At 45.8% G+C, this 23,047-nt stretch overlaps 1 protein-coding gene across 2 annotated transcripts; it reads right to left on the reverse strand.

The window, feature by feature from the left end:
• Window positions 1–370: 370 nt before the first annotated feature.
• On the reverse strand, window positions 371–21,559 carry LOC119950599 (protein angel homolog 1-like). Of its 2 annotated transcripts, none has more exons than XM_038773184.1 (10): window positions 21,448–21,559; window positions 17,192–17,890; window positions 14,616–14,833; window positions 13,009–13,078; window positions 9,493–9,935; window positions 9,240–9,366; window positions 7,502–7,612; window positions 6,685–6,754; window positions 5,329–5,492; window positions 371–3,549 (listed from the first exon to the last, which is right to left on the reverse strand). In XM_038773184.1, exons 1-10 carry the CDS (start codon window positions 21,509–21,511, stop codon window positions 3,392–3,394), a joined length of 2,124 nt encoding a protein of 707 aa, XP_038629112.1. In that variant the 5' UTR covers window positions 21,512–21,559; the 3' UTR covers window positions 371–3,391. The 2 variants fall into 2 exon arrangements, with proteins under 2 accessions (XP_038629112.1, XP_038629103.1); XM_038773175.1 differs by having other exon boundaries at window positions 17,183–17,890.
• Between the last annotated feature and the right edge of the window lie 1,488 nt (window positions 21,560–23,047).

Below are 23,047 nucleotides of genomic sequence, written 5' to 3' on the forward strand. Positions count from 1 at the left end.
ATGTGAACAAATTCAGGATGAATTAGAGAGAAGGGTGGAGATGGGTGTGGGACTAGAAAGTCTTAGTGATGGATAATATATGGAGATTTAAGCAATGGGTCAAGCAGAACATCATTTAGTATCTCAACCTCTAATGCCGACTGCCAAGCTTACAACTTTATCTTCTAAAATGCCCTTCGACATACAAAGTAGTTCAAATTTTTGTAAAATGTGTTTTGTGTAAGCTTCAGTGTGCACACATTATCTCTGGGACACGGAGTTCATTGATCCCAACTTTATTTCTGCAATTCCTTGCCGGGAGCACCAATTCCAGGAGAATATCAACAAGAGGCTTCAACACACAAACAGGAAGCAATGATCCCACCACTCATCAAAGAAACAAGCCTTTTATTTAATCAAAGTGTTACTGAACCATGTCACAAAAATATTAGGCAAAACAAAGCCTTTAAATCATACTATTTGAATATACACTTTATCTACAGATCGTGTTGCCAAAATGTTCCACGCTGTTCTTACACCCCAACCGTAATAAATAACTATGTGCACCCGTTCGTAAATCAATCCCATGATTCCGGCTGACTGAAGAATTTGGTCCTTTAGCCAGTGGATCTGGGTTTGATACCCTATCCGAAAATAATCCAGAAAGACTCCTAAACATGGAAGCTAGTCACACTGTCATTTGCACACAAAAAAAGCAAACGATGATGAACAAATTGGTAACAATCTTCTCTGCTTTTGAGGGTTTTGGGCTTTTAAATTAGTGAGACTGATTTGGTTGCTGTTCTTCTTGAAAATCAAAGGTCAGAGTCTTGATTTTCTCCGAGAAGCATTTTTAGAATGCTGCAACCCCATGCCCTGCCCCATTAACCACTCCGGGTCTATCCTGCTGCACTGCACATGGCCTGCAGCATAGCTGATATCACCAAGCTGCATTCACTTCTTGTGAAATGGAGTTGTTGGTGCTCTGCCAATGTCCATCAGATAGGCTTTGAATGGAGGCCAAGAACATGAGAGGACAGCTCACGGGACTTGTTCGTTGTGGGAATCTGTGCTGCTGGTTGCTCACAGACAAGAGGGAAGTGGGAATCAAGGCATTCCTAATCGGTGTCACGAATCACAATGGCTCAAGCAGACTGCAGCAATTTATTGAAAGCGGGCGGTTCCTGAAAAGAGCACCTAGAATCGAAATATCACAAGCACCAAACCCGAGGACCCATTAATTCCATTTCCACAGTAATCGCTGTGAAAGGTAATGAGTCCTGTAAACTGGGATAAATGTAAAAGCAGCCACACAATCCCAACTCATGCTCTAAACATGGTGGGCCAAATGGCCTGCGCGTGCTCCTATTACTTATGCACTTCCTTTTACTCCCCACCCACCCTTGGAAGTATTACCTGGAATCTGGTCACTTACTGGCCTCCAGTAACTTACCAAAGTGGCGTCCTTTGGATGTGCCTAAATGGGACGTGCCTAAATGGTATATGACTTGGAGAAGGAAAATCATGGCTCAGTCCAATCCTACGTTCACCCCAACCTCCAAATTCATCGCAGTAGGGGCTCATAGAAACCAATCAGCAGCAGGAACTCTGGCCAATAATCTTTCCCTCTCTCTTTAGTAAAGAAGGATCCAGGCCAATTGCAGAATCCTAACCCTTTCTGTCATGAAGCATTCAAGGATATTTCCTCTGCCCATCTTCTTTCTGGTCCCTTCTGCGAGCGGAATGCAGAGGAGAAGACCCAAGCTGGTGCCTTGGCAAAGCACAAGAACTGCTGAGAAATTATTTCTCTGAGACCACCCCCCACCCCGGCCACCCCAGTATAGCAATTCTTCAGCTGGGTCGCAATTCAAGCTGCAAGTAATGGGGGCGAAACCAACAGCCAGAATGCTCAAGGCAGGAAATTCACCATATCCAATTCCTCACCACTTTCTACAAACATCTCCCACCAACCAAGGCCGAGACATCCTGGAAAGTGAAGCTTTCAGTCTCCCCACTGAAACATGCAACGCGGGGATGGGTTTCATTGCAATGGGTTGTCAAGAATTGGGACGGCAGAGAAACAAAAAAAAAAACAAGAAAGTAAATGGGAAGTTAAGAGCGAGCAGTTTTGATTTTCAGCTCACAGAAACCAAAACGTTATACCTTGGTGTGGTGGCGAGGTACAATTTCCAACATAGATACTGCACCGGGAGTGATGGCACAGGTGCAGGGGGATTAACATCAAACAGCTTTCAAGCTCAATACAGCAGCTTGTTCATACAGCATTAAGGTGACACCAGGCAGCAGCCATTTTTAAAAACCTTCTGCAGCTCTGGTGCAGGTCTTCCTGAGCCAACTCACCCATTATTGCTGACCACCAGAAAGCAGGCAGCACTGACCGACATGCCCCTGCCCTTTCTGTGCCAGGATTTAGTGTGCATCGAGTCTGTACCAACCCTCTAAAAGAGCACCCTACTTAGGCTCACGCCCCTGCCCTACCCCCCATAACCCCACGTAACCTTCACATCTTTGGACACTATGGGGCAATTGTAATCCACCTAACCTGCACATCTTTGGGTTGTGGGAGGAAACCAGAGCACTGGGAGGAAACCCACACAGGCGCGGGGAGAATGTACAAACTTCAAACAGAATCGCTCAAGGCCGGGTGGAATTGAACCTGGGTCCCTGGTGCTGTGAGGCAGCAGTGCTAACCACTGTGCCACCGTACCGTCGCATCTTCAATCCCAGTGTCTGTTTCATTAGCTGACATCATGCAAGGGGAAAGGGAGAAAAAGAAAAACCAATTGCCCAGGGTTCCTGCTGCTGATGGCAATTAAGTGCCCCCTTGTTCACATGGATCCTTGTAACCCTGGATATCAGTTAGGGATAGGGCTGGACACTACTGTGATGCCTGCCTCAGATGAATAGTTTGCCTATACAAAGAATGGCAACTTTAACACCAGTTCCAGGCGGCAACCGGCACCTGTCCATGAATTTTCAGCTTCAGTTAACAATTTCAAAGGAAGGGAAAAGAGAAATGAAGGGAATGGCCATATAAAACAACCATGTCCCTGTGGCAAATTATCATTCCAGCTAATAAACTTCATAAAGGGCCCCAGGCTTACCTGGAACAAAATTATACAACAGAGTCACATTTTGCAAGCGCTAGATGGCAATATCATTAACCGACTTGCCCCTGACCCAACCGATATTCCTTTGGCATTTCCGTTATCTTAAAGCAGCAAACTTGAAATTCTAGTCCATTAAAAGAAACAAGGATTAAAATAGCCAAAATCAGACTGCAAAATGAATATTGGACATCTTACATCAGGGCTTCAAATCTGCCCACTGAGCAGTGTCTGTCCACGACGCTTTGCAAGGGCAAGCCGCATTACATTTTTTAAAAATGAAATCAACCGCAGGGTCTCAACCCAAACTTGGCAAGCAGGGAGACGTGATCAGACGAGCATATGCCATTGGGCAACCCATTGGCCAGCCAGATGTCATGCTCAGACAGTAGAGAAAGTCGGCCCAGCAGCTTGAGGGCTCCGTCTTTGTACCGCCTCCGCCCTGTCAAGAAGAAACAAAAGGAAGAAGCATGTCACAACGCTGGACAGTCGGGATGAGAGATCAGCACTCATAAAGAGGCAGGATAAATAGCTTTGAAAAAACGGTCTGACGCCGCTGCCTGTAGGAATTACAAAACCGGACATCAGCCACTTCAAACAATAATTTTAGATAGTTTATGAATTCAACATAACTATTAATACTCAACAGCATGAGCCAGAGGTGCAGCTGCAACCAGTGACCAGCTATCGCTTTCTTAAATGGATAGGTTCACACAAAAGACTTGCACATGCATGAAGTCTTTCACAACCTCAAGATTCCCTGAACAGCTAAGAGTACTTTTGAAGTGCAGCCAATAATGCACTGCAAGAAACGCAGTAGCCATTTGTTTTCAGTTATAAATTTAGAGTACCCAGTTCTTTTCTACGTTCGCACAGTGGTTAGCACTGCTGCTTCACAGCTCCAGGGTCCCAGGTTCGATTCCTGGCTTGGGTCGCTGTCTGTGCGGAGTCTTCACGTTCTCCCTGTGTCGGCGTTGGTTTCCTCCGGGTGCTCCGGTTTCCTCCCACAAGTCCCGAAAGACGTGCTGTTAGGTGAATTGGACATTCTGAATTCTCCCTCTAAGTACCTGAACAGGCGCCGGAATGCGGCAACTAGGGGCTTTTCACAGTGACTTAATTGCAGTGTTAATGTAAGCCTACTTGTGACAATAAAGTTAAAGGTTATTATTATTATTAATTATGGGACAAATTAGCGTGGCCAATCCATCTACCCTGCACATCTTTGGGTTGTGGGGGTGAGGCCCACGCAGACATGGGGAGAATGTGCAAACTCCACATGGACAGTGACCTGGGTCCGGGATCAAGCCCGGGTCCTCGGCACCATCAGGCAGCAGTGCTAACCGCTGTGCCACCGTGCCCCCCTGTGCAGCAACCTGTTTACGCGTAGCAAGTTCCCACAAAAAGCATTGTGATGTTGTTTTTCTTTAAGGCATTGACTGAAGAATAAATTTTGGCCAACACACTGGGGGAAATTCTCCTACTCGGCTTCAAAATGGGATATTTTATTCACCCGAGAGGGCATATAGGGTCTTAGTTTAACATCTCATCTGCAGGACAACGCCTTCAATAATTCAGCTCCCCCTCAGTACTGCACTGCAGTGTCAGTCTGGATTTGGTGCCCAAGTACCTGGTGGGGTTTGCACCCACAACTATCTGATTCAGAGGTATTGAGCTCAGTGCCTTGTTTAAGGGACTAATGCAAATGCTGTTACAGGTTAGGGGGACACCTCATCTGAACTCTATTTTGAGTTCTGGCAAAGGCCTAAGCATTAATTTATCTTTCTTTTCAGACAGGTGGCTGACTTGCTGTGCATTTCCAATATTTCTTGCCTTATTCCAAATATCCAAAGATTACATTGCTTGTGCTACAGCTATTATCACATAGTAAATACACAACTTGCTGCTGACTGTGGAGGATGCTTCTCCACTTTCACCCCATGTCCTGGCCATCCACCCAACACAAGTTTTACTCAGTGACAGGAAACAGCCAAGGAAACCTCTGCAGCTTCTGAAGCCACAGCTGCTTTATCCAACAAGAAAGGCAAGGCAGAATCCGTCAGATTATCACCCCCTCGGGTGGGGTACAGGCAGGCCCGAGTGCTGAACAACATGAAACCCCCTTCACAAACAGAGCAGCAACCTCAATTCAAATGGTCAGATATAAAGCACCGCTCCCTCCATCCCCAATCTCTTACTCCATGTTGCATGACGGCAGACAAACCTTTTCCACCTTTATCGGTGACTGGCTGTGCAGAGTAGAAGATGTAATCCACGGTAAGGCCGAAGCCTGGTGAACAGGTTGTGACCTCGGGCCGTCCTGTGTCAGGCAGATAATGACTGTAGACCGAAGTTAGGTTGAGGTTGTGCCGGAGAGTGGTTGCCGACCTGATTGGAGTGAAAGAGGCAGAGAGGTTGTGTTGTTAGACATGGTACCCAAGAGCAGTTACTCCAGCAACGGATGGGAAACCCAGTTGAGGGCTGGGTTCAAATTCCAGCATAAGTTGTGAAGGTCATCAGTGAGCCAGGGTATAATTTTACAACAATCCAGCAGCTTCTATTCTGCTGCCAAGCTACAAGTTATCTGATTTACTGAATTTGACTTCACAATTTTGATTCTGCAGTCTAAAGATGTGCAGGTTAGGTGGATTGGCCATGACCAATACCTGGGGCTATGGGGATAGGGTGGGGGAGTCGGCCTAGGTGGAGTGTTCTTTCGGAGGGTTGGTGCAGACCTGATGGGCCGAATGGCCTCCTTCTGCATTGTAGGAATTCTATGGAACTTGCTGTGGGTGGGATCTGAACTCAACCCCCCTGGGTTGCTGTTTGGGTACCACCGTAACCACCGCAGCATCATTCTTTAGTGTCAAAGACAAAAATGGCTTCTAAAAATGGTATTTATCTTTCATTTCATATTAACCCAACCGTAGATAATAGCTGCCCTGTATCCAGTCTCCACCAATTCCACTGGATATTAGGATTCATTTGTGGCTAAACTGGAATAATTCTCTCCTCAACATCTGGACATTATTGGTCACAAACCTGCACTTCACAATTCTGATCCAGCACAATGTCGCCTCTGCGCAGCTCATTTTTGATTTTAAAAATTCTAAATAGGGCAAAGTTCAAGCACATTTGGCTCCCCTGCCAATATCCCTTTACAAACTGCAGCAATGCATAAGGCCCACTGTCTGACCAGTAACCGATACAAACCATGGAAAACCTTTCCCTAACTACTGGAGTATAAATATTACAATTGAACTCAAGGTTATTCACAAAAGGGAACATGCTCAAGCCTTGAAAAGGGTACATACATTTACCAGAATGTTACTAGTGATGAGGGACTGCAGCTATGTGGCAAGACTGAGGACTTTAAGGGAAAATGCAACAGAGATGTTCAAAGACTTTGGTGGATTTAGCTGGGAATGTCCCAGGAATCACACTCCAAGAAACACTGGTGTCAGGAATTCCATTATTGCAGCACTGTAAAACCATCCCAGAAGCTTTTTTCCAGCCTCTGTTTAAAAGCTAATAGTTTACAAATATTAATCTAGTTTTGGTTTAACAGCAGGATACATACCTATTACAGAAGAGCTCATCCTCTGGCTCAGACACACTGACATAGCCTTCTGAACCGTCCCCTGGAGGCTCTGAATGGAGATAGGACACAATTTAAGATCATTAGTGAAACCAAAAAGCAATAATACACGCAGACTGAAAAACAGTGGCTTCACTGGTAGCCACCTCCCCTCATGACAGGTGGGAAAGGGTTTGGGGGGGGGGGGGGGGGGGGGGGGGGTGTTGGAAAGAAGGGCTTTGTTCTAAAGTGTAAGAACTATGTTACCTGATCCCAACATGCCTATTCACATGGGTTGGAGAGGCGAAACTCAGAAGACAAATGATAATCAGTACCCCCCTTGCAATCAAACATTCCTTTTTTTAATTTAGAGTATCCAATTAATTTTATTATTATTAATAATAATAATAATAATCGCTTATTGTCACAAGTGGGCTTCAATTAAATTACTGTGAAAAGGGGCTTTTCCAAATAAGGGGAAATTTAGTGCGACCAATCCACCTACCCTACACATCTTTGGGTTGTGGGGGCAAAACCCACACAGACATGGAGAGAATGTGGAAACTCCACACGGTCAGTGACCCAGAGCCGGGATCGAACCTGGGACCTCGGCGCTGTGAGGAGGCAATGCTAACCACTGCGACACCGTGCTACTCAATCAAACATTCCTACCCTGCCCCCCCCCCCCCCAACATTGAGCACCTTCATTGCCGCTACCCATAACTCTGTCCCACTCCCTTCTCCATGTTGATGTCAGGCTCCGGGTTTCCCGAGAAGGAGGGTGTCGGCAGATTGGATTTGCACATTGACCTGGCTGTACCTGGTTTTGCATCAGTTACACCCTCAATGAAAACAAGATTCTCCGGACGTTCAAGAGCCAGTGCAGAATATCTTAGCTGGAGGAGAAACTCACGGCCATATCTCAGTTTTCCTAAATGAGGAACCAAAATAGGTATTAGGCACTGCAAGCATCACTGGAACAGTGAAACTGGGCAAGAAGCTACAGAGTGTTGCAACACAGAGTGACACGAAGCAGACCAACACTGATTCACAATTTTGGCAGTTACACACCAAACAGATGCTGAGCAGAGGCCAATGACTTTTCCATAAAAAACAGGTTTGAAAAAGTGCCCCATACAGCTGTTACTAGATACTATACGGTATCTGGCAGTCTGTCATAGAGCAAGCAGAAGATCAGAGCAAATCCACCTAGCAGAGCTGAGGCAATCAAAATTATGCATTGAAAACACCTTTAATAGAACAATATAACAAAAACAGGAATGGCAAAAGCAATTTACACCCGTCATCGTTACCACAATTTCACACAGCAAAAGGAATTCACAATTCTCTTCCTTCCAACCCTGTTCAATGTCAACTAAACTGCAGCAATATTGGGAAGTGGTCAGGAAGTAGTGTCTTTGCAAAGTGAAGGCCTTTACAATATGGCAAAAGAGTAGAAATAAAGTTTATTAAATATTCAATGCATAAGTAAAGAACATTCTCAATCATAGAAATACATAGTACACAGCAACAGAAAAATCCTTATTTTAAGAAGCATTTTCAAGTACGCCTGCCTATTTCAAACCATTTTATGCGAGTGTGCTTAAAACAAAGCTTTTCCCCAGTGCTATGTGGGACCCAAATTTAATAATCGGACCATTTAAAGGAGATTTGTAGATACAGTACCAGTATTGTAACCTTCTTCTGACCCCCAGATTTGAGCATTGCAAAACGTGAGCTGCATCAAAGCAATACCATGGTTTCATGATCCCCATACACACCCCCACCCCTAAACGTTTTTAAATGGCTCAGCACCTTGAGCAAGGCCTCTCCAACTCTTCTGCTCACAGGGGAACACAGTGACAAAGGAACAGGAGTTAGCCATTCAGCACCTTGAACCTGTTCTGCCATTGAATAATGTCATGGCTGATTTTTATCTCAATTCCACATCCTCCTTTGCCCCATAACTCCCTTACTCAACAAAAATCTTCACAATTTTAGTTGATCCGCAGCTTTTTCCAAGGACTGGGAAATCCAGGTTACCAGTACACCCGGCATAAACAAGTATTCAATCCCAAATGGTCTGGCTCTAATCTCAGATTACACACTCTGGTTAAGGATTGCCCATCAAAAAAAAAATTGTTTCTCTGCACTTAACGTATCGAATCCCTTTAACGTTTTAAACACCGCGATTAGGTCGCCATTCAATCTTCTAAACTCAACGGAATACAAGCCAGGTTTACATAGCATGACCTATTAATTTAACCCTTTAAACTCCTGGTCTCATTCTGGGCGATTCTTAGCCCACCTTCTCCAAGGCTAACATATCCTTCCTAAGGTGCGGTATCCAGAACTGAACAGAGTACTCAAGGCAATGACATTACAAACAGGGTGGTTGTGAACAGGAGAAAACACAAACGCAAGCAGCAGAGGATGAAGAAAAGAGAGTTAAGAGTGTTAACGAGAGCCAGAGCACGAACCAGAGATCGGGTACAAGTTCAGAGAGCACAAAGAAGGTAAGCAAACAGCACACTGGAAAAAGGAAACATGCAGCTAACCCGTTCTCTTCTTTTCACACATATCCACATACTGACAGTTGTCCGTTATCCTGAGCCTGCTCGGCCACAAAGGGCCATAGAGTTTCCTTGAACACATTTGTTGAGAACAGTCCTCTTGACTTGACACCTGCCAGAATATTAAATAGAACAGCGCAACATGGGTTACTGCCTTGGAGACAGACTGCAGGTTATTTTTTTAAAAAACACTAATTTGGGAAATGGGTCTAAAGCAATGGAGGTGTCGATTATTTACCTTCCATGTTGGCATTCCATAATAGTAAAGCTCTCCATTTCGGATGAGTTTGTACAGAGGGGACTCCGGAACAGAGTTCAGATCTCCGCAGAGAATGATTGGACAGCAGGTATCGTCTGCATATGCTGTGTGTACTACCTGCTCAATTTCAGCAAATAACACAGCCAGTTGGGTGAGTTTAATATCCCCCCGCCTGGGATTGAATATGAGGTGAGTGTTTGCCACGCAGATGTCAGGAAACTTTGAGCTTTCTTGGGCACAGTCTGGGGACAAGTGTCGCAGCAGAACCAGCAGTGCCACGTTGTCCCTGTTCAACGTTTCCACAATAGGTCGAAAATACTCTACGGGGTGTGCGGAGACCAGGGAGAACCTCTCCCTTTTGTAGCACACAGCACACCCATCCGTCTTGACACCGGTGCGCCGTTTATAAACGCATTCGTAACCTGCAGAGAAAGCAATCAGATTAGCACTCGGGTAACACTGTATTCCTCCTTTCACAAGTAGCCACTAGAAACACCGGTCCACAGCATATGTGGAATTAACCATTAATACCGCAGCTTGTTTGCATTCACTTTTCATCAAATCCACCTGATAATGGGTTCCTTATATTAAAAAAGAGAGAGATTTTTGAGCAGGGAGTTCCAAACTAACTTTCCTGAAAAGTCATGAAGACTGACTGCATGACTGGCAACCCTGAAGCGAGCTCTTATTTCCAGTGTATAATTATCCATATCTTCCCTTCACCCTTGACGGCTCAGCAGTTATTCCCAATGTGGGACTCAGTCCAGAAGGATACAAGTTATGATAATAAAATACTTATATTGCACAGCAGTCTATTAACATGTCTCAAAGTACTTCTGTTGCAATGGAGGGGTAGTCAAAGTTCACCAGGAATATTCCATCAACAGCAACAAAATAAATGACCAGGTAACCTAAATTTAGAAACAGGAGGTTCTGTCATCCAATTATTTACAGCTGAATTGCATCTACCTGCTTTAGCTCCCTAACCCATAATACCTTCGCCTGATTAAAAATCTACCAGTCTCACTTTTGAGAACAAAGAACAAAGACCAAAGAATACAGCACAGGAACAGGCCCTTCGTCCCTCCAAGCCTGCGCCGATCATGTGTCCTATCTAGACCAACCGCCTGTATCCTTCTATACCCTGTCTGTTCATGCATCTATTTAGATAAGTCTTAAAGGTCGCTAACGTATCTGCCTCAACCACCTCACTTGGCAGTGCATTCCAGGCCACCACCACCCTCTGTGTAAAAACTTCCCCGCACATCTCCATGGAACCTTTCCCCCTCTCACCTGGAACTTGTGTCCCCTTCTAGATGTCATTTCCGCCCTGGGAAAACGCCTCCAACTGTTCACCCAATCTATACCCTATATAATTTTATAAACTTAATAAGACCATTCACTTCCAAATGTGCATATGTCCTACCTCTGAGAATCGTTTTTGGAGCTGGTTGAGGAAGGAACACTGACACAGACACCAAGTGAAAACTTGGTTCTCCTTCAAAGTGTGCCATGTGATTTTTTTTTAAATATCAAGCAGTTTGGAGTGCTACAATTGACCTGTGTGCCATGGGCAATGTTTCCAATCTTGCTCCCACTCCAGTGATTTCTGCTGAAAAATGCACGTCTGGGGTTGTTCGGCAGGATGTCTCCTGCCCATAATGCCAAAAACACTCTACCACAATATAAAAGTGAAACACTGCAGGTGCAGGAAATCTCCCTCCACAGATGCTGCCAGAACTGGTGAGTATTTCCAGAGGTTTCCATTTTTATCTCTCAACTCATTGCTCAGTCTCACACATGGAAAACAAATGGTGACTTGGACAACTTACCAGCATTCTAGGAGCCATATCCCAGCAAATTGAGGAGGAAAACACCAAAGGGGAAAATAAAAGGGTTGATGCGGATACATTACGGGTTGATGCTGATACATTACGGGTTGATGCAGATACATTACGGGTTGATGCAGATACATTACGGGTTGATGCCGATACATTACGGGTTGATGCCGATACATTACGGGTTGATGCTGATACATTACGGGTTGATGCTGATACATTACGGGTTGATGCTGATACATTATGGGTTGATGCGGATACATTATGGGTTGATGCGGATACATTACGGGTTGATGCGGATACATTATGGGTTGATGCGGATACATTACGGGTTGATGCGGATACATTACGGGTTGATGCAGATACATTACGGGTTGATGCTGATACATTATGGGTTGATGCAGATACATTACGGGTTGATGCTGATACATTACGGGTTGATGCGGATACATTACGGGTTGATGCAGATACATTACGGGTTGATGCGGATACATTACGGGTTGATGCAGATACATTACAGGTTGATGAGGATACATTATGGGTTGATGCAGATACATTATGGGTTGATGCTGATACATTACGGGTTGATGCGGATACATTACGGGTTGATGCAGATACATTACGGGTTGATGCGGATACATTAAGGGTTGATGCGGATACATTACGGGTTGATGCGGATACATTACGGGTTGATGCTGATACATTACGGGTTGATGCAGATACATTACGGGTTGATGCTGATACATTACGGGTTGATGCCGATACATTACGGGTTGATGTGGATACATTACGGGTTGATGCTGATACATTACGGGTTGATGTGGATACATTATGGGTTGATGCAGATACATTACGGGTTGATGTGGATACATTACGGGTTGATGCGGATACATTACGGGTTGATGTGGATACATTATGGGTTGATGCGGATACATTATGGGTTGATGCGGATACATTACGGGTTGATGCGGATTCATTATAGGTTGATGCGGATACATTACGGGTTGATGTGGATACATTACGGGTTGATGCAGATACATTACGGGTTGATGCAGATACATTACGGGTTGATGCGGATACATTACGGGTTGATGTGGATACATTACGGGTTGATGAGGATACATTATGGGTTGATGCAGATACATTACGGGTTGATGCAGATACATTACGGGTTGATGCTGATACATTACGGGTTGATGCAGATACATTACGGGTTGATGCAGATACATTACGGGTTGATGCAGATATCTTACGGGTTGATGAGGATACATTATGGGTTGATGAGGATACATTATGGGTTGATGCTGATACATTACGGGTTGATGCAGATATCTTACAGGTTGATGAGGATACATTATGGGTTGATGAGGATACATTATGGGTTGATGCGGATACATTATGGGTTGATGCAGATACATTATCGGTTGATGCTGATACATTACGGGTTGATGCAGATACATTACAGGTTGATGAGGATACATTATGAGTTGATGCAGATACATTATGGGTTGATGCTGATACATTACGGGTTGATGTGGATACATTACGGGTTGATGCAGATATATTACAGGTTGATGAGGATACATTATGGGTTGATGCGGATACATTATGGGTTGATGCTGATACATTATGGGTTCATCCTTTCTGCATCACTCACCCTGTAGCTGGAGAGCTGGTTGAAACTGTTGATGGTAGTGATTCTCCTGAACTTCCTGTAGGCACAGAATCTGAAAGGAGATCCACAAGATGTCAGACTGTCACGTACTCTTAGTGCCTCATTTGCAGTTTAAAAATGTATTTAAATTTAGTTGGACGTAGCCAATGTACTGAAACAAGAAGACATCCAGATAGTTGTAACAGTCATGTCTACGGCAGAGATAATACAGTCAGGAATGTAACCCAGTGCTAGTATCAAGTATTTCAGGTAGGAGTGCAAGTCGATTGCAGACTCAACTTCAGAAGAGGCTGTACTAGAAGAGACCCTCCATTTCCCACACCAGTCAGCCATGTGGGCAATCTGAACTAGGTAGTCGATTCAATACCATCTGTGGTATTTCTGACCTGTGAATGAATGTAATCGAGGACTGGGATGAAGTCAACTAATCATTTCATTTTCAGATCACAAAGGCACTTTCATCTTTCCATTTAGGACAGACCTAAAACTATGTGATGTTAAATTCCTGTTATATATCTGACGGTCTGATGAATAGGTCAAATGCACCATGCCGTAGAGCAGTAGAAAGCTGTTACATACACTTCTTTTTCTCAGCAAATGTTCCCAAACTCAGCTGTGCAGCTTTGGGAGGAACTCAGGAGTGGCTGGGCATTACTAAGTTGGCAGGAGTGGGTAGCATCATCACTCTGCAGGTTGATCCATTGACCCACCTGGCCAGGGAAAAGGAGCCACCCAGTGAGACTTCAGGAGGGAAAACGATGTTTGTGAAAATATCTAATTGACCTGCTCCACTCTCAATCAATCATGCAAATTTTACAGATGCTGCCTGGATTCCCTGCAGTGAGACTCAGTATTATTTTTCATCTCTTTCCTGTCCGCAAGGCACCCATTTCTTACTGTAATATAGTTAGAGCATGCCAAAATGTATAAGGCACCCAATAGTAGATTGCAGGGACAATCGGGTGTGGGTCTAGGTGATCCACTATCTTAAGTGCTTTTTCATCACATAAGAGACTAGATAGCAACCAACAATGGATAAGCTGTTTGACTATGACAAACTTAATTTATATGTGGGATGTGAGGGAATGTGGGCATCACTGGCAAGGGCAGCATCTATTGCTCATCTCCAATTGTCCTTGATGAGCCACCTTCTAGTATATAATCAAGTGGTTTGTGAGACCATCTCAAAGAGCAGTTAGGGCTCAGCCAGAGTATGTGGCTCTGGAGCCTAACACAGGCCAGAGGGGCATAATCCCCCCCTAAAGGACATTAGTGGGGTTTCACAACAAACCCGTGGTTTCATGATCACCATTACTGATGCTAGCTTTTTTTAAATTCCAGAATTAGCTTAATTTAAATTTCCCAGCTGCCATGGTGGGATTTGAATTTGTGTCGCCAGATCATTTATCCAGGCCACTGGGTTACCAGCCCAGTAGCATAAACACATGTTACCATAGATCACAGCGAAAACTTCCCATGTCAACATCTAAAGTCCACCCCTGCAGTAGTCAGTGGATACCAAGCAGTCGTTGGGTCCCCTGACTGACCATCAAGGTGGTAACTCAACATGGTAACTAAAGTGTACTCACATCAGCGTCCCAGGTCTCAAGCTCCTGCAGGATATTCTGGAATCGGAATTCCCACTTTAGGAACTCTGGCTGGCAGTGAGAGTACAGATCAGAATTTGTCTCCAAAAGATCCTGCGACAGGATATTGTATGACATGATAGTGAACTCAAATAGCTTGCTGTCGTCAGCACCATCCACCTGGGGTCTTGGCAAGTCCTCCCACACTCTGGCTAACAGACCTAGGAAAAAATACACAAGTGAACCAGTGACCCGAAGAGCATCAGTAATGGAATAAGAGATGCTTTGAGGGTGAGCTGCTGATTATGGGCAGTTGCGATTGATTGCATGGAGGCCTGAAGATGATGCATGGAAGCCTGAAGATAGAATGTTGTGTTCGATAACCACACCCAACCCCTGTGGCTGGGTGGAGATTCACAGCCACAAATCCCCATGTCAGCTTCACAAAGGTCATGAATCAGAAGCTCCCACGACACTCATAAGGAATTAATTCCAGTAAGATATATACGAACATGGTAGAAACCTGGAAACACGGGTTTATTTGCTAGTCCCCTTGGCCAGAAAGGAATCACGGAAAGAGAAGGGGAGCTAAGAAAGGGCAGAGGTAAAAAAGCATCTTACAAGCAGAGATTTATTCTTCAAAACTCCATCAATCCCTTTTTAAGCACAATACATTAAATGGATTAAGAGTCTAATAACAATAGATGTATTATGAGTGCATTAAACATTGAGCTGCCAATACTGCCAGGTATTTCCACTACCTTTAACATTCTGTGATTACAGCAACTATAACCCAAACAATCTCAAATGAAATTAAACTAGTGCTGATCTCTCAAATGAAAGTAGATAGCCTTAAAAATGGGCAGCAAATCTTTTCAATGAATTCACTGACAAATGAACAATTTCAATGTTATTTGTCCTAATCAGATCACTGCACATTGGGAAATAAACACCGACAATATTAACACACAACCTTAACACATCACTTCAGCTTTCTGCCATGATCAGTGACAGACCAGAACCACAGCATGTCATAAGGTTTCACATGCCTTGAAATGTGCTATTTAGCTCAACTCATGTTTCAAGGTCAAAAGTCCAGAGCTTTATAGCTGAGCCTGTGATTACTAAGTAAATACAATCTAAATTTCAGATCAACCTGCAGTTTTTACTGAAAAACAGGACTTCAGCTAGACAGTCTGAACTGTCACTGTTGGGAAAATAATATATTTTTGGCTCTCATCAGATTATTCTTTTGAATCCTTTTAACTATTGACCAATAGTTAATTACGGTTTCCAAGAACTACCTCTGCAAGTTACAGAAATAAATATTGTTGTTCTAATGTTGGCTCAAGTCTTGTTTTCTGCTGAACAAAGTCATTAGCAGAGTTATCGATCTCAATCTGTTGCCAAGTGGATTATTGCAGCTCAAGTTAAATGCAAGGACGATGCATGGCTTTCTCTTGCATTTTTTGAACAGGAATGAAAGGGAGCCCAGTGCATTGTAATAATAAGTGTCACATGTAGGCTTACATTAACAGTGCAATGAAGTTACTGTGAAAATCCCCATGTCGCCACACTCCGGCGCCTGTTCGGGTACACTGAGAGAGAATTCAGAATGTCCAATTCACCTAACAAACGGGTCTTTTGGGACTTGTGGGAGGAAGCCCACACAGACACAGGGAGAAATTGCAGACTCCGCACAGACCGTGACCCAAGCCAGGAATCAAACTGGGTCGGTGGCACTGTGAAGCAACAGTGCTAATAGTTCATTCAGATACACCTTCATAGGATCTTGAAACAAGTTGGTCTCAGCTGCCTGGAATCAGATCAAAGTAGCAGCTAGTCAAGACTATTGATGCTTTAACAGCTGTGTCAGACACAAAGACACGAGGTGAGCCCGAATAGGGACACCATATCCTGCAGGACCATTTTGATGGACAACTCTGTGGTTGGGATTCCACTTACAGGTTTCTGCTGGGCTCCCCCATATGTAGATAAGAATCTCCAGTTTGTAAAGAGCTGAAGCTTGTTTGGAGCTCATTGTCTAGTAACAACTAAGCAACAATATTCAAGAATTTAGTTACTTTGGGAGTTAGCTCAGGGGAACGGTAATTTTATTTTGTTTTTATGTATTGTGAAATATGCAAAGTTTGTATACACCTCTGTTTAAATACTAATAAATTACATTATTGTGCATTAAAATAAATTGGTGACTCATAGCCTGAGCTTTGATCTGGTTGAATTTTCATTTTCAAACTCTCTCCCAAGGATGAAGAGAATGTTATGAGAGCACGTTTACATTCCAGTAAAGCCCTGTTCAATCCCTGGGTCTTGCTAGTTATAGGCAAAGGCATACACCAAATCACAGGTGACACAATATGCTGAACCCAAGTAGACAACCTAGCATAAACAATAAATATTTAACACTGGTGGCGTGAAGGGATCTGAAGCCATGCCATCGGACTGCTTACAGTGCCAAAACTACAAAACGTTAGCACCGTCTCATTGATATGGTTAGTTTATTGGTGATTAAATAAAAGTTGTCAGGTGAGAGTTGTTTAGTTGTTCATCTTTCTCACCTTGATATGGGTCTGGTCCCATTACAAGATTGCCTTCATTCTGGAACTGCCACAGCGCATTTTCTGCTGCATGATTCACACCCATCAGAGGGGGAAACTGCCACCCTGTACCGCCGATTGGCTCATTCATGCTCTCTGCTGGCATCGATTGCCAGTCCATTAAACCGCCATGCTGGCAGTCACGCTGCCCAGGGTGAAATTGCCAGCCTGTTGGGACCTTGATCCCACTCATATCCTGTGCAGGTGCTGATGTCCAACCTACAGTGCCCTCCTTCACGCCCTGGCTGGACAAGCTTGGCCAGCCTGTGACAGTCTCTGATGTGGAAGTCAATTGCCATCCCACAGTGCTCTGGTCCTGATTGATACCCTGAACAGTGGCAGCCTGCCACGGCTCCGACTGTTGGGTCAATGTTGGCACATTCCTTGATTGCTGCCATGCCATAATGGCCTCATCCACCTCCCAGGTCTCAGATGGCTGATCCTGGGTTTGTTTCTCAATGTCAACGCTCACTTTGTTCTCCCCTACTGGCTCCTCTTCCGAAAGTTCACTCGGCCCTCCTCGTAGCCAACCCTGGAGCAGAGAAGTCTGGTCTTGGCTAAGTGGCAGCCGTGGAGCGGAATCTCCATCAGACAGCCCGTCGCTTTCCTGTAACAAGGTTGTTGAACATTCTCCGGCAGAGTCATCTTCAGTGTAAGGACCTGACAGGACAAAGGAACAACAGAAATAAGTTGGTTTATTTACATTAGCACTCAAAACAAAAAGCAATGGAGAATTCCAACTGCAAAAATTCCAAAAATTCAGTTCTTATTTCAAAAAAGCACAACAATCATCAAGCTCTTCCAGATAATTGCACACACAAGAATCACCAATCGCTCTTCTCCATTATTTATTTCAGTTTATGGAGTATTTTCCTCAAGATTCATTGCACTGCCTCCTTATACAAGTAATTTAACCCCCAGTCCTCAGCTCCCTCAGTACTTCCTTTCCTATCACAATCTGTACACTTTCAACACTTAGGCTTGGTGTCAACTAAATAGTTTGTCTCATTTGCTTTAAACAGTGGAATTTCTGACATCCTTCTGAACAATCAAATGGGGCCTCACTTTAACATCTCACCAGTAAGACAGAACTTTTAGCAATGCTGCATTCCCCTACTCTCCACGAGAGGGTCAGCTTAGATTATGTGCTCATTATCTCCAGGCAATGTTCTCCATTCAAAAAGCTCCAGCCCCCCTCGTAAACTCCACACGTATTCTAGAGAGATCAGTGTCCCAGTGACACCGCTCTGCTTTCTTTGAGTCTCGAAGCTACAGGTTCCAATTCAGAGCCAAGAACATTAAAGATGTGCCAAGTTGGCATGTACTGAAAACACGGCGGCACACTGGTTAGCACTGCTGCCTCACAGCACCAGGGACCCGGGTTCAATTCTGGCCTCAGGTGACTGTGGAGTTTGTACTTTCTCCTCGTGTCTACGTGTCTACGTGGGATTCCTCCGGGTGCTCCGGTTTCCTCCCACAGTCCAAAGATGCGCAGGTAGGTAGGTAGATTGGCCATGACCAATTGCTGCTCAGCATCCAAAAGGTTAGGTGGGGTTACTGGGTAATGGGGATAGGGTTAGGCTCTTTAGAGGGTCAATGCAGACTCAATGGGCCGAATGGCCTCCTTCTGCACTGTAGGAACTCTGATTATTCTCAACCTCTGAGGGAAACCCCTCTCTTGCCACCATTTCATCCCTTTCCTGTCAAATTGGACTGAATCAGGCCACCTAAAATCTTGGTAACTTATTTGAATCAGGGTTGCATTTTAATCTCCACATTCCACCCATCGAACAGGCTGCTGTCTTCCACCTTTAGAATATCCTGCCCAATACCATCCACCCACTGCCTTTGCCTCACTACCACAGCCTCTATCCACCCTTGGGAAACAACTGGATTTGAGTTCGCCAGTGTTCAGTATGGCAGCCTCCAATTCTTCTCTTTCCATTAACTCCAACATGTTCAAGTCCCAGCTCTTCACACCCTGCCCAAGTCCCATTCATCCAGCACCTAAATACTTGTTGATCTATAGCAAAGTGAAAGAATTCAGTCTCATCTTTGAATCCTTACAAGATTGTATCTATGTCCTGCACCCTTTAAACTACTGGATTTCTGTGCAGTCATCTTTGGTGACCAAAGCGTAACCAGCCGTGAGTCCTGTATGTAGAGCTGGCAATCCTAAACCTTTTTTTTAAAAAAAGCTTACGATCCAACCTTTTGGCAAAGTAATCTTCAGAATAACTTCTCTATGTTGAATGTGAAACAAAATGTGGGGTAGCACGGTAGCACAAGTGATTAGCACTGTGGCTTCACAGCACCAGGGTCCCAGGTTCAATTCCCAGCTGGGTCACTGTCTGTGCAGAGTCTGCACGTTCTCCCAGTGTCTGCGTGGGTTTCCTTCAGGTGCTCCGGTTTACTCCAGCAGTCCAAAGACGTGCAGGTTAGGTGGATTGGCCATGATAAATTGCCCTTAGTGACCAAAAAAGGGTTAGATGGGGTTATGAAATGAAAATCGCTTATTGCCACGAGTAGGCTTCAATGAAGTTACTGTGAAAAGCCCCTAGTCGCCACATTCCGGCGCCTGTCCGGGGAGGCTGGTACGGGAATCGAACCGTGCTGCTGGCCTGCTTGGTCTGCTTTAAAAGCCAGCGATTTAGCCCAGTGAGCTAAACCAGCCCCATATTGGGTTATGGGAATAGGGTGGGACTGAGGGCTCAAGAGCGTCGGTGCAGACTCAATGGGTCGAAGGCCTCCTTCTGCACTGTATGTTCTACGTTGGCACGGTTGCATTGCTACACTGTCCCTAGCTTCCCCGAGAAGGTAGTGGATCTATTCCTTGAAATGCTGCATTTCCTGTGGTCATGCTTTTCCCATGACTGCGCAACGTAATCCAGCAGGTTGGCAACTGAACCTCAAAATGGGCTTGAGTGTTTTTTTTAAAAATAATTCACGGAATGTGTCCTTCCCCAACAAGGTCACTGTTAATTACCCATCCCAACTATCCTTGAAAAGGTTGTGGTGAGCCAGTCATCTTGTTCAAATACAGCAGAGTAACTTTCTGGGTCATTTCAGAGGACAGTTAGAGTGAACTAAGTTGCTGTGGGTCTGGAGTCACGTTTAGATTGGACATGGTAAGGACATGAATGAACTAGATGGGTTTTTAATCGCAATCCAGCCATTACACAATCGTCATTACTGATTATCTTTCAATTCCAGATTCAGAAACAATTTTCCAAAAACAATTTTCTTAACAGAACTTAAATTTCTTTATTGCCATGCTGGAATTTAGACTCAAATTGCCAGATCATGAGGCCAGACCTCTCAATGATTAGTTCAGTAATATGACCACTTTGTTACCATCCCTTGTGTAAGGATAAAATGAAGTCTTGCATTTTTAATCGCACCATCCATGACTTCAGGGTATCATAAAGTTTCAGTAAAGTACAATCACTGTTACAATGTTAGAAACGCAATAGCCCATTGACCGAGTCCCCATAAACAGAAATGAAATAGGTGCCCACTGCATTCGGGCATTGTTATTGGATCAATGATTGGCACAGGGAGAATTGTCCTTCTTCAAATAGTTGTATTTTACACCCAGCCAGCACAGCAAATGGGAGTTTGGTTTATCCAAAAGACTCAGCTTTTGACAGTTCGGTGCTCCCTCAGTGGATAATAGGAGTCGGTGGTTGTATGTCCTCCAGAGTGGGACTCAAACCTGTAACCCTCTGAGGACACTTGCCCAACTGAGCCACGGCTGACACCCAGGCAAGTGGTTCTGACTTCTGCGCCCCTCAGCGCATCAACCAACTCCTGACCAATGTGATGGGTGGGCACAAAGGGGGTGGCACAAGGGGGGTAGCACAAGGGGGTGGCTCAGGCTGCACCCTCTCCCAGGGCTGGCAGGGGCACTGGGCACAGCATTGCCCACGGCTGGGCCTGGTGCCAGGATGGGGAGGAGGGAAATGTCTGGATCCACTTACACAGAGAAGCTGGAGGAAGGGAGAATTTCGCAGCACATCACAGGCACAAAGCCAATGGAGAGAGTGTGGGGGGGATCAGTGGGTAAACAGGGGGGGTGGGGGGAGACCCTCAGCCCCGGAGCAATCTCCGGACGGTTGCCAGGTAACCGCCCCCCGCGGCCTAGTCACGCCAGCCCGCTTCGCTTCTCCGCCCCCCGAGAGCGGCTCCTGCCTCCATCTCCTCGCGGCCGCCCTCACCTGTGATCCGGTTGAGGAGCTGAGCGAGCGGCGCCAGAATATAAACAAGCAGAGAGCCCACCATCGCGCCGGCGCCAACTGCGCAGGCGCCATCCCACCGACAAGTGCGCAGGCGCCATCCCGCCGACAAGTGCGCAGGCGCCATCCAGCCGGCAAGTGCGCAGGCGCCATCCAGCCGGCATGTGCGCAGGCGCCATCCAGCCGGCAATAGTGCGCAGGCGTCGTCCGCCCACCATCCCGCTGCCCCGCCCACCATCCCGCCGGCGGACAATGCGTAGCCGCTGGCCCGCCCACCATCCCGGCGGTGGACACTGCGCAGGCGCCATCACGCCGGCAACAGTGCGCAGGCGCCGCCCCGCCCAACACCCCGCCATAAACAGTGCGTAGGCGCCGCCACGCCCTCCATCCCGCCGGCGGACAATGCGCAGGCGCCATCCCGCCGGCAGCAGTGCGCAGGCGCTCCCGTGCCCACCGTGCCGCCGCCCCGCCCACCTTCCCGCGGGCGGACAGCACGCCGGCGCCGCCCCGCCCCGCCCCGCCCACCTTCCCGCCGCCCCGCCTACCATCACGCCGGTGGACAGCACGCAGGCGCCGCCCTTCCCTCAGCCCCGCCCACCAACACGTCGGCGGACACTGCGCAGGCGCCATCCAGCCGGCGGACGGCGCGCTTGATCTGAGTGCGCTGCTGTGTGAGCCTGTGTGAATGGTCTGGGTTCAATCCAGATGACTGTGTGTGCTGCAGTGTGAGTGATCTGCATTTAATCCAGATTACTGTGTTGCTGTGTGAATGGTCTGGATTTAATCCAGGTTACTGTGTTGCAGTGTGAATGGTCTGGGTTTAATCCAGATTACTGTGTGCTGCAGTGTGAGTGATCTGGGTTTAATCCAGATTACTGTGTTGCTGTGTGAATGGTCTGGATTTAATCCAGATTACTGTGTTGCAGTGTGAATGGTCTGGGTTTAATCCAGATTACTGTGTGCTGCAGTGTGAGTGATCTGGGTTTAATCCAGATTACTGTGTTGCAGTGTGAATTGTCTGGGTTTAATCCAGATTACTGTGTGCTGCAGTGTGAGTGATCTGGGTTTAATCCAGATTAGTGTTGCAGTGTAAATTGTCTGGGTTTAATCCAGATTACTGTGTGCTGCAGTGTGAGTGATCTGGATTTAATCCAGATTAGTGTTGCAGTGTGAATGGTCTGGGTTTAATCCAGATTACCGTGTGCGCTGCAGTGTGAGTGATCTGCATTTAATCCAGATTACTGTGTGAATGGTGTGGGTTTAATCCAGATTACTGTGTTGTGTGAATGGTCTGGGGTTAATTCAGATTACTTTGTGTGTTGCAGCCTGAGTGATCTGGGTTTAATCCAGATTTGGGGCAGCACGGTAGCATGGTGGTCAGCATAAATGCTTCACAGCTCCAGGGTCCCCGGTTCGGTTCTCGGCTGGGTCACTGTCTGTGCGGAGTCTGCACGTCCTCCCCGTGTGTGCGTGGGTTTCCTCCGGGTGCTCCGGTTTCCTCCCACAGTCCAAAGATGTGCGGGTTAGGTGGATTGGCCATGCTAAATTGCCCGTAGTGCCCTAAAAAGTAAGGTTAAGTGGG

This window comes from Scyliorhinus canicula, chromosome 2 (genome assembly GCF_902713615.1).
Source record: "Scyliorhinus canicula chromosome 2, sScyCan1.1, whole genome shotgun sequence".
Lineage (NCBI taxonomy): Eukaryota > Metazoa > Chordata > Chondrichthyes > Carcharhiniformes > Scyliorhinidae > Scyliorhinus > Scyliorhinus canicula.

Coding starts and splice junctions, on each gene's coding strand:
- LOC119950599 (XM_038773175.1), bottom strand. CDS start 21,511: ATGGTGGGCTCTCTGCTTGTTTATATTCTGGCGCCGCTCGCTCAGCTC. Junction 9,367..9,492: donor ATGGAATGCCAACATGGAAG/GTAAATAATCGA, acceptor ATATTCTGGCAG/GTGTCAAGTCAAGAGGACTG. Junction 5,493..6,684: donor GATGAGCTCTTCTGTAATAG/GTATGTATCCTG, acceptor CACTCCAATCAG/GTCGGCAACCACTCTCCGGC.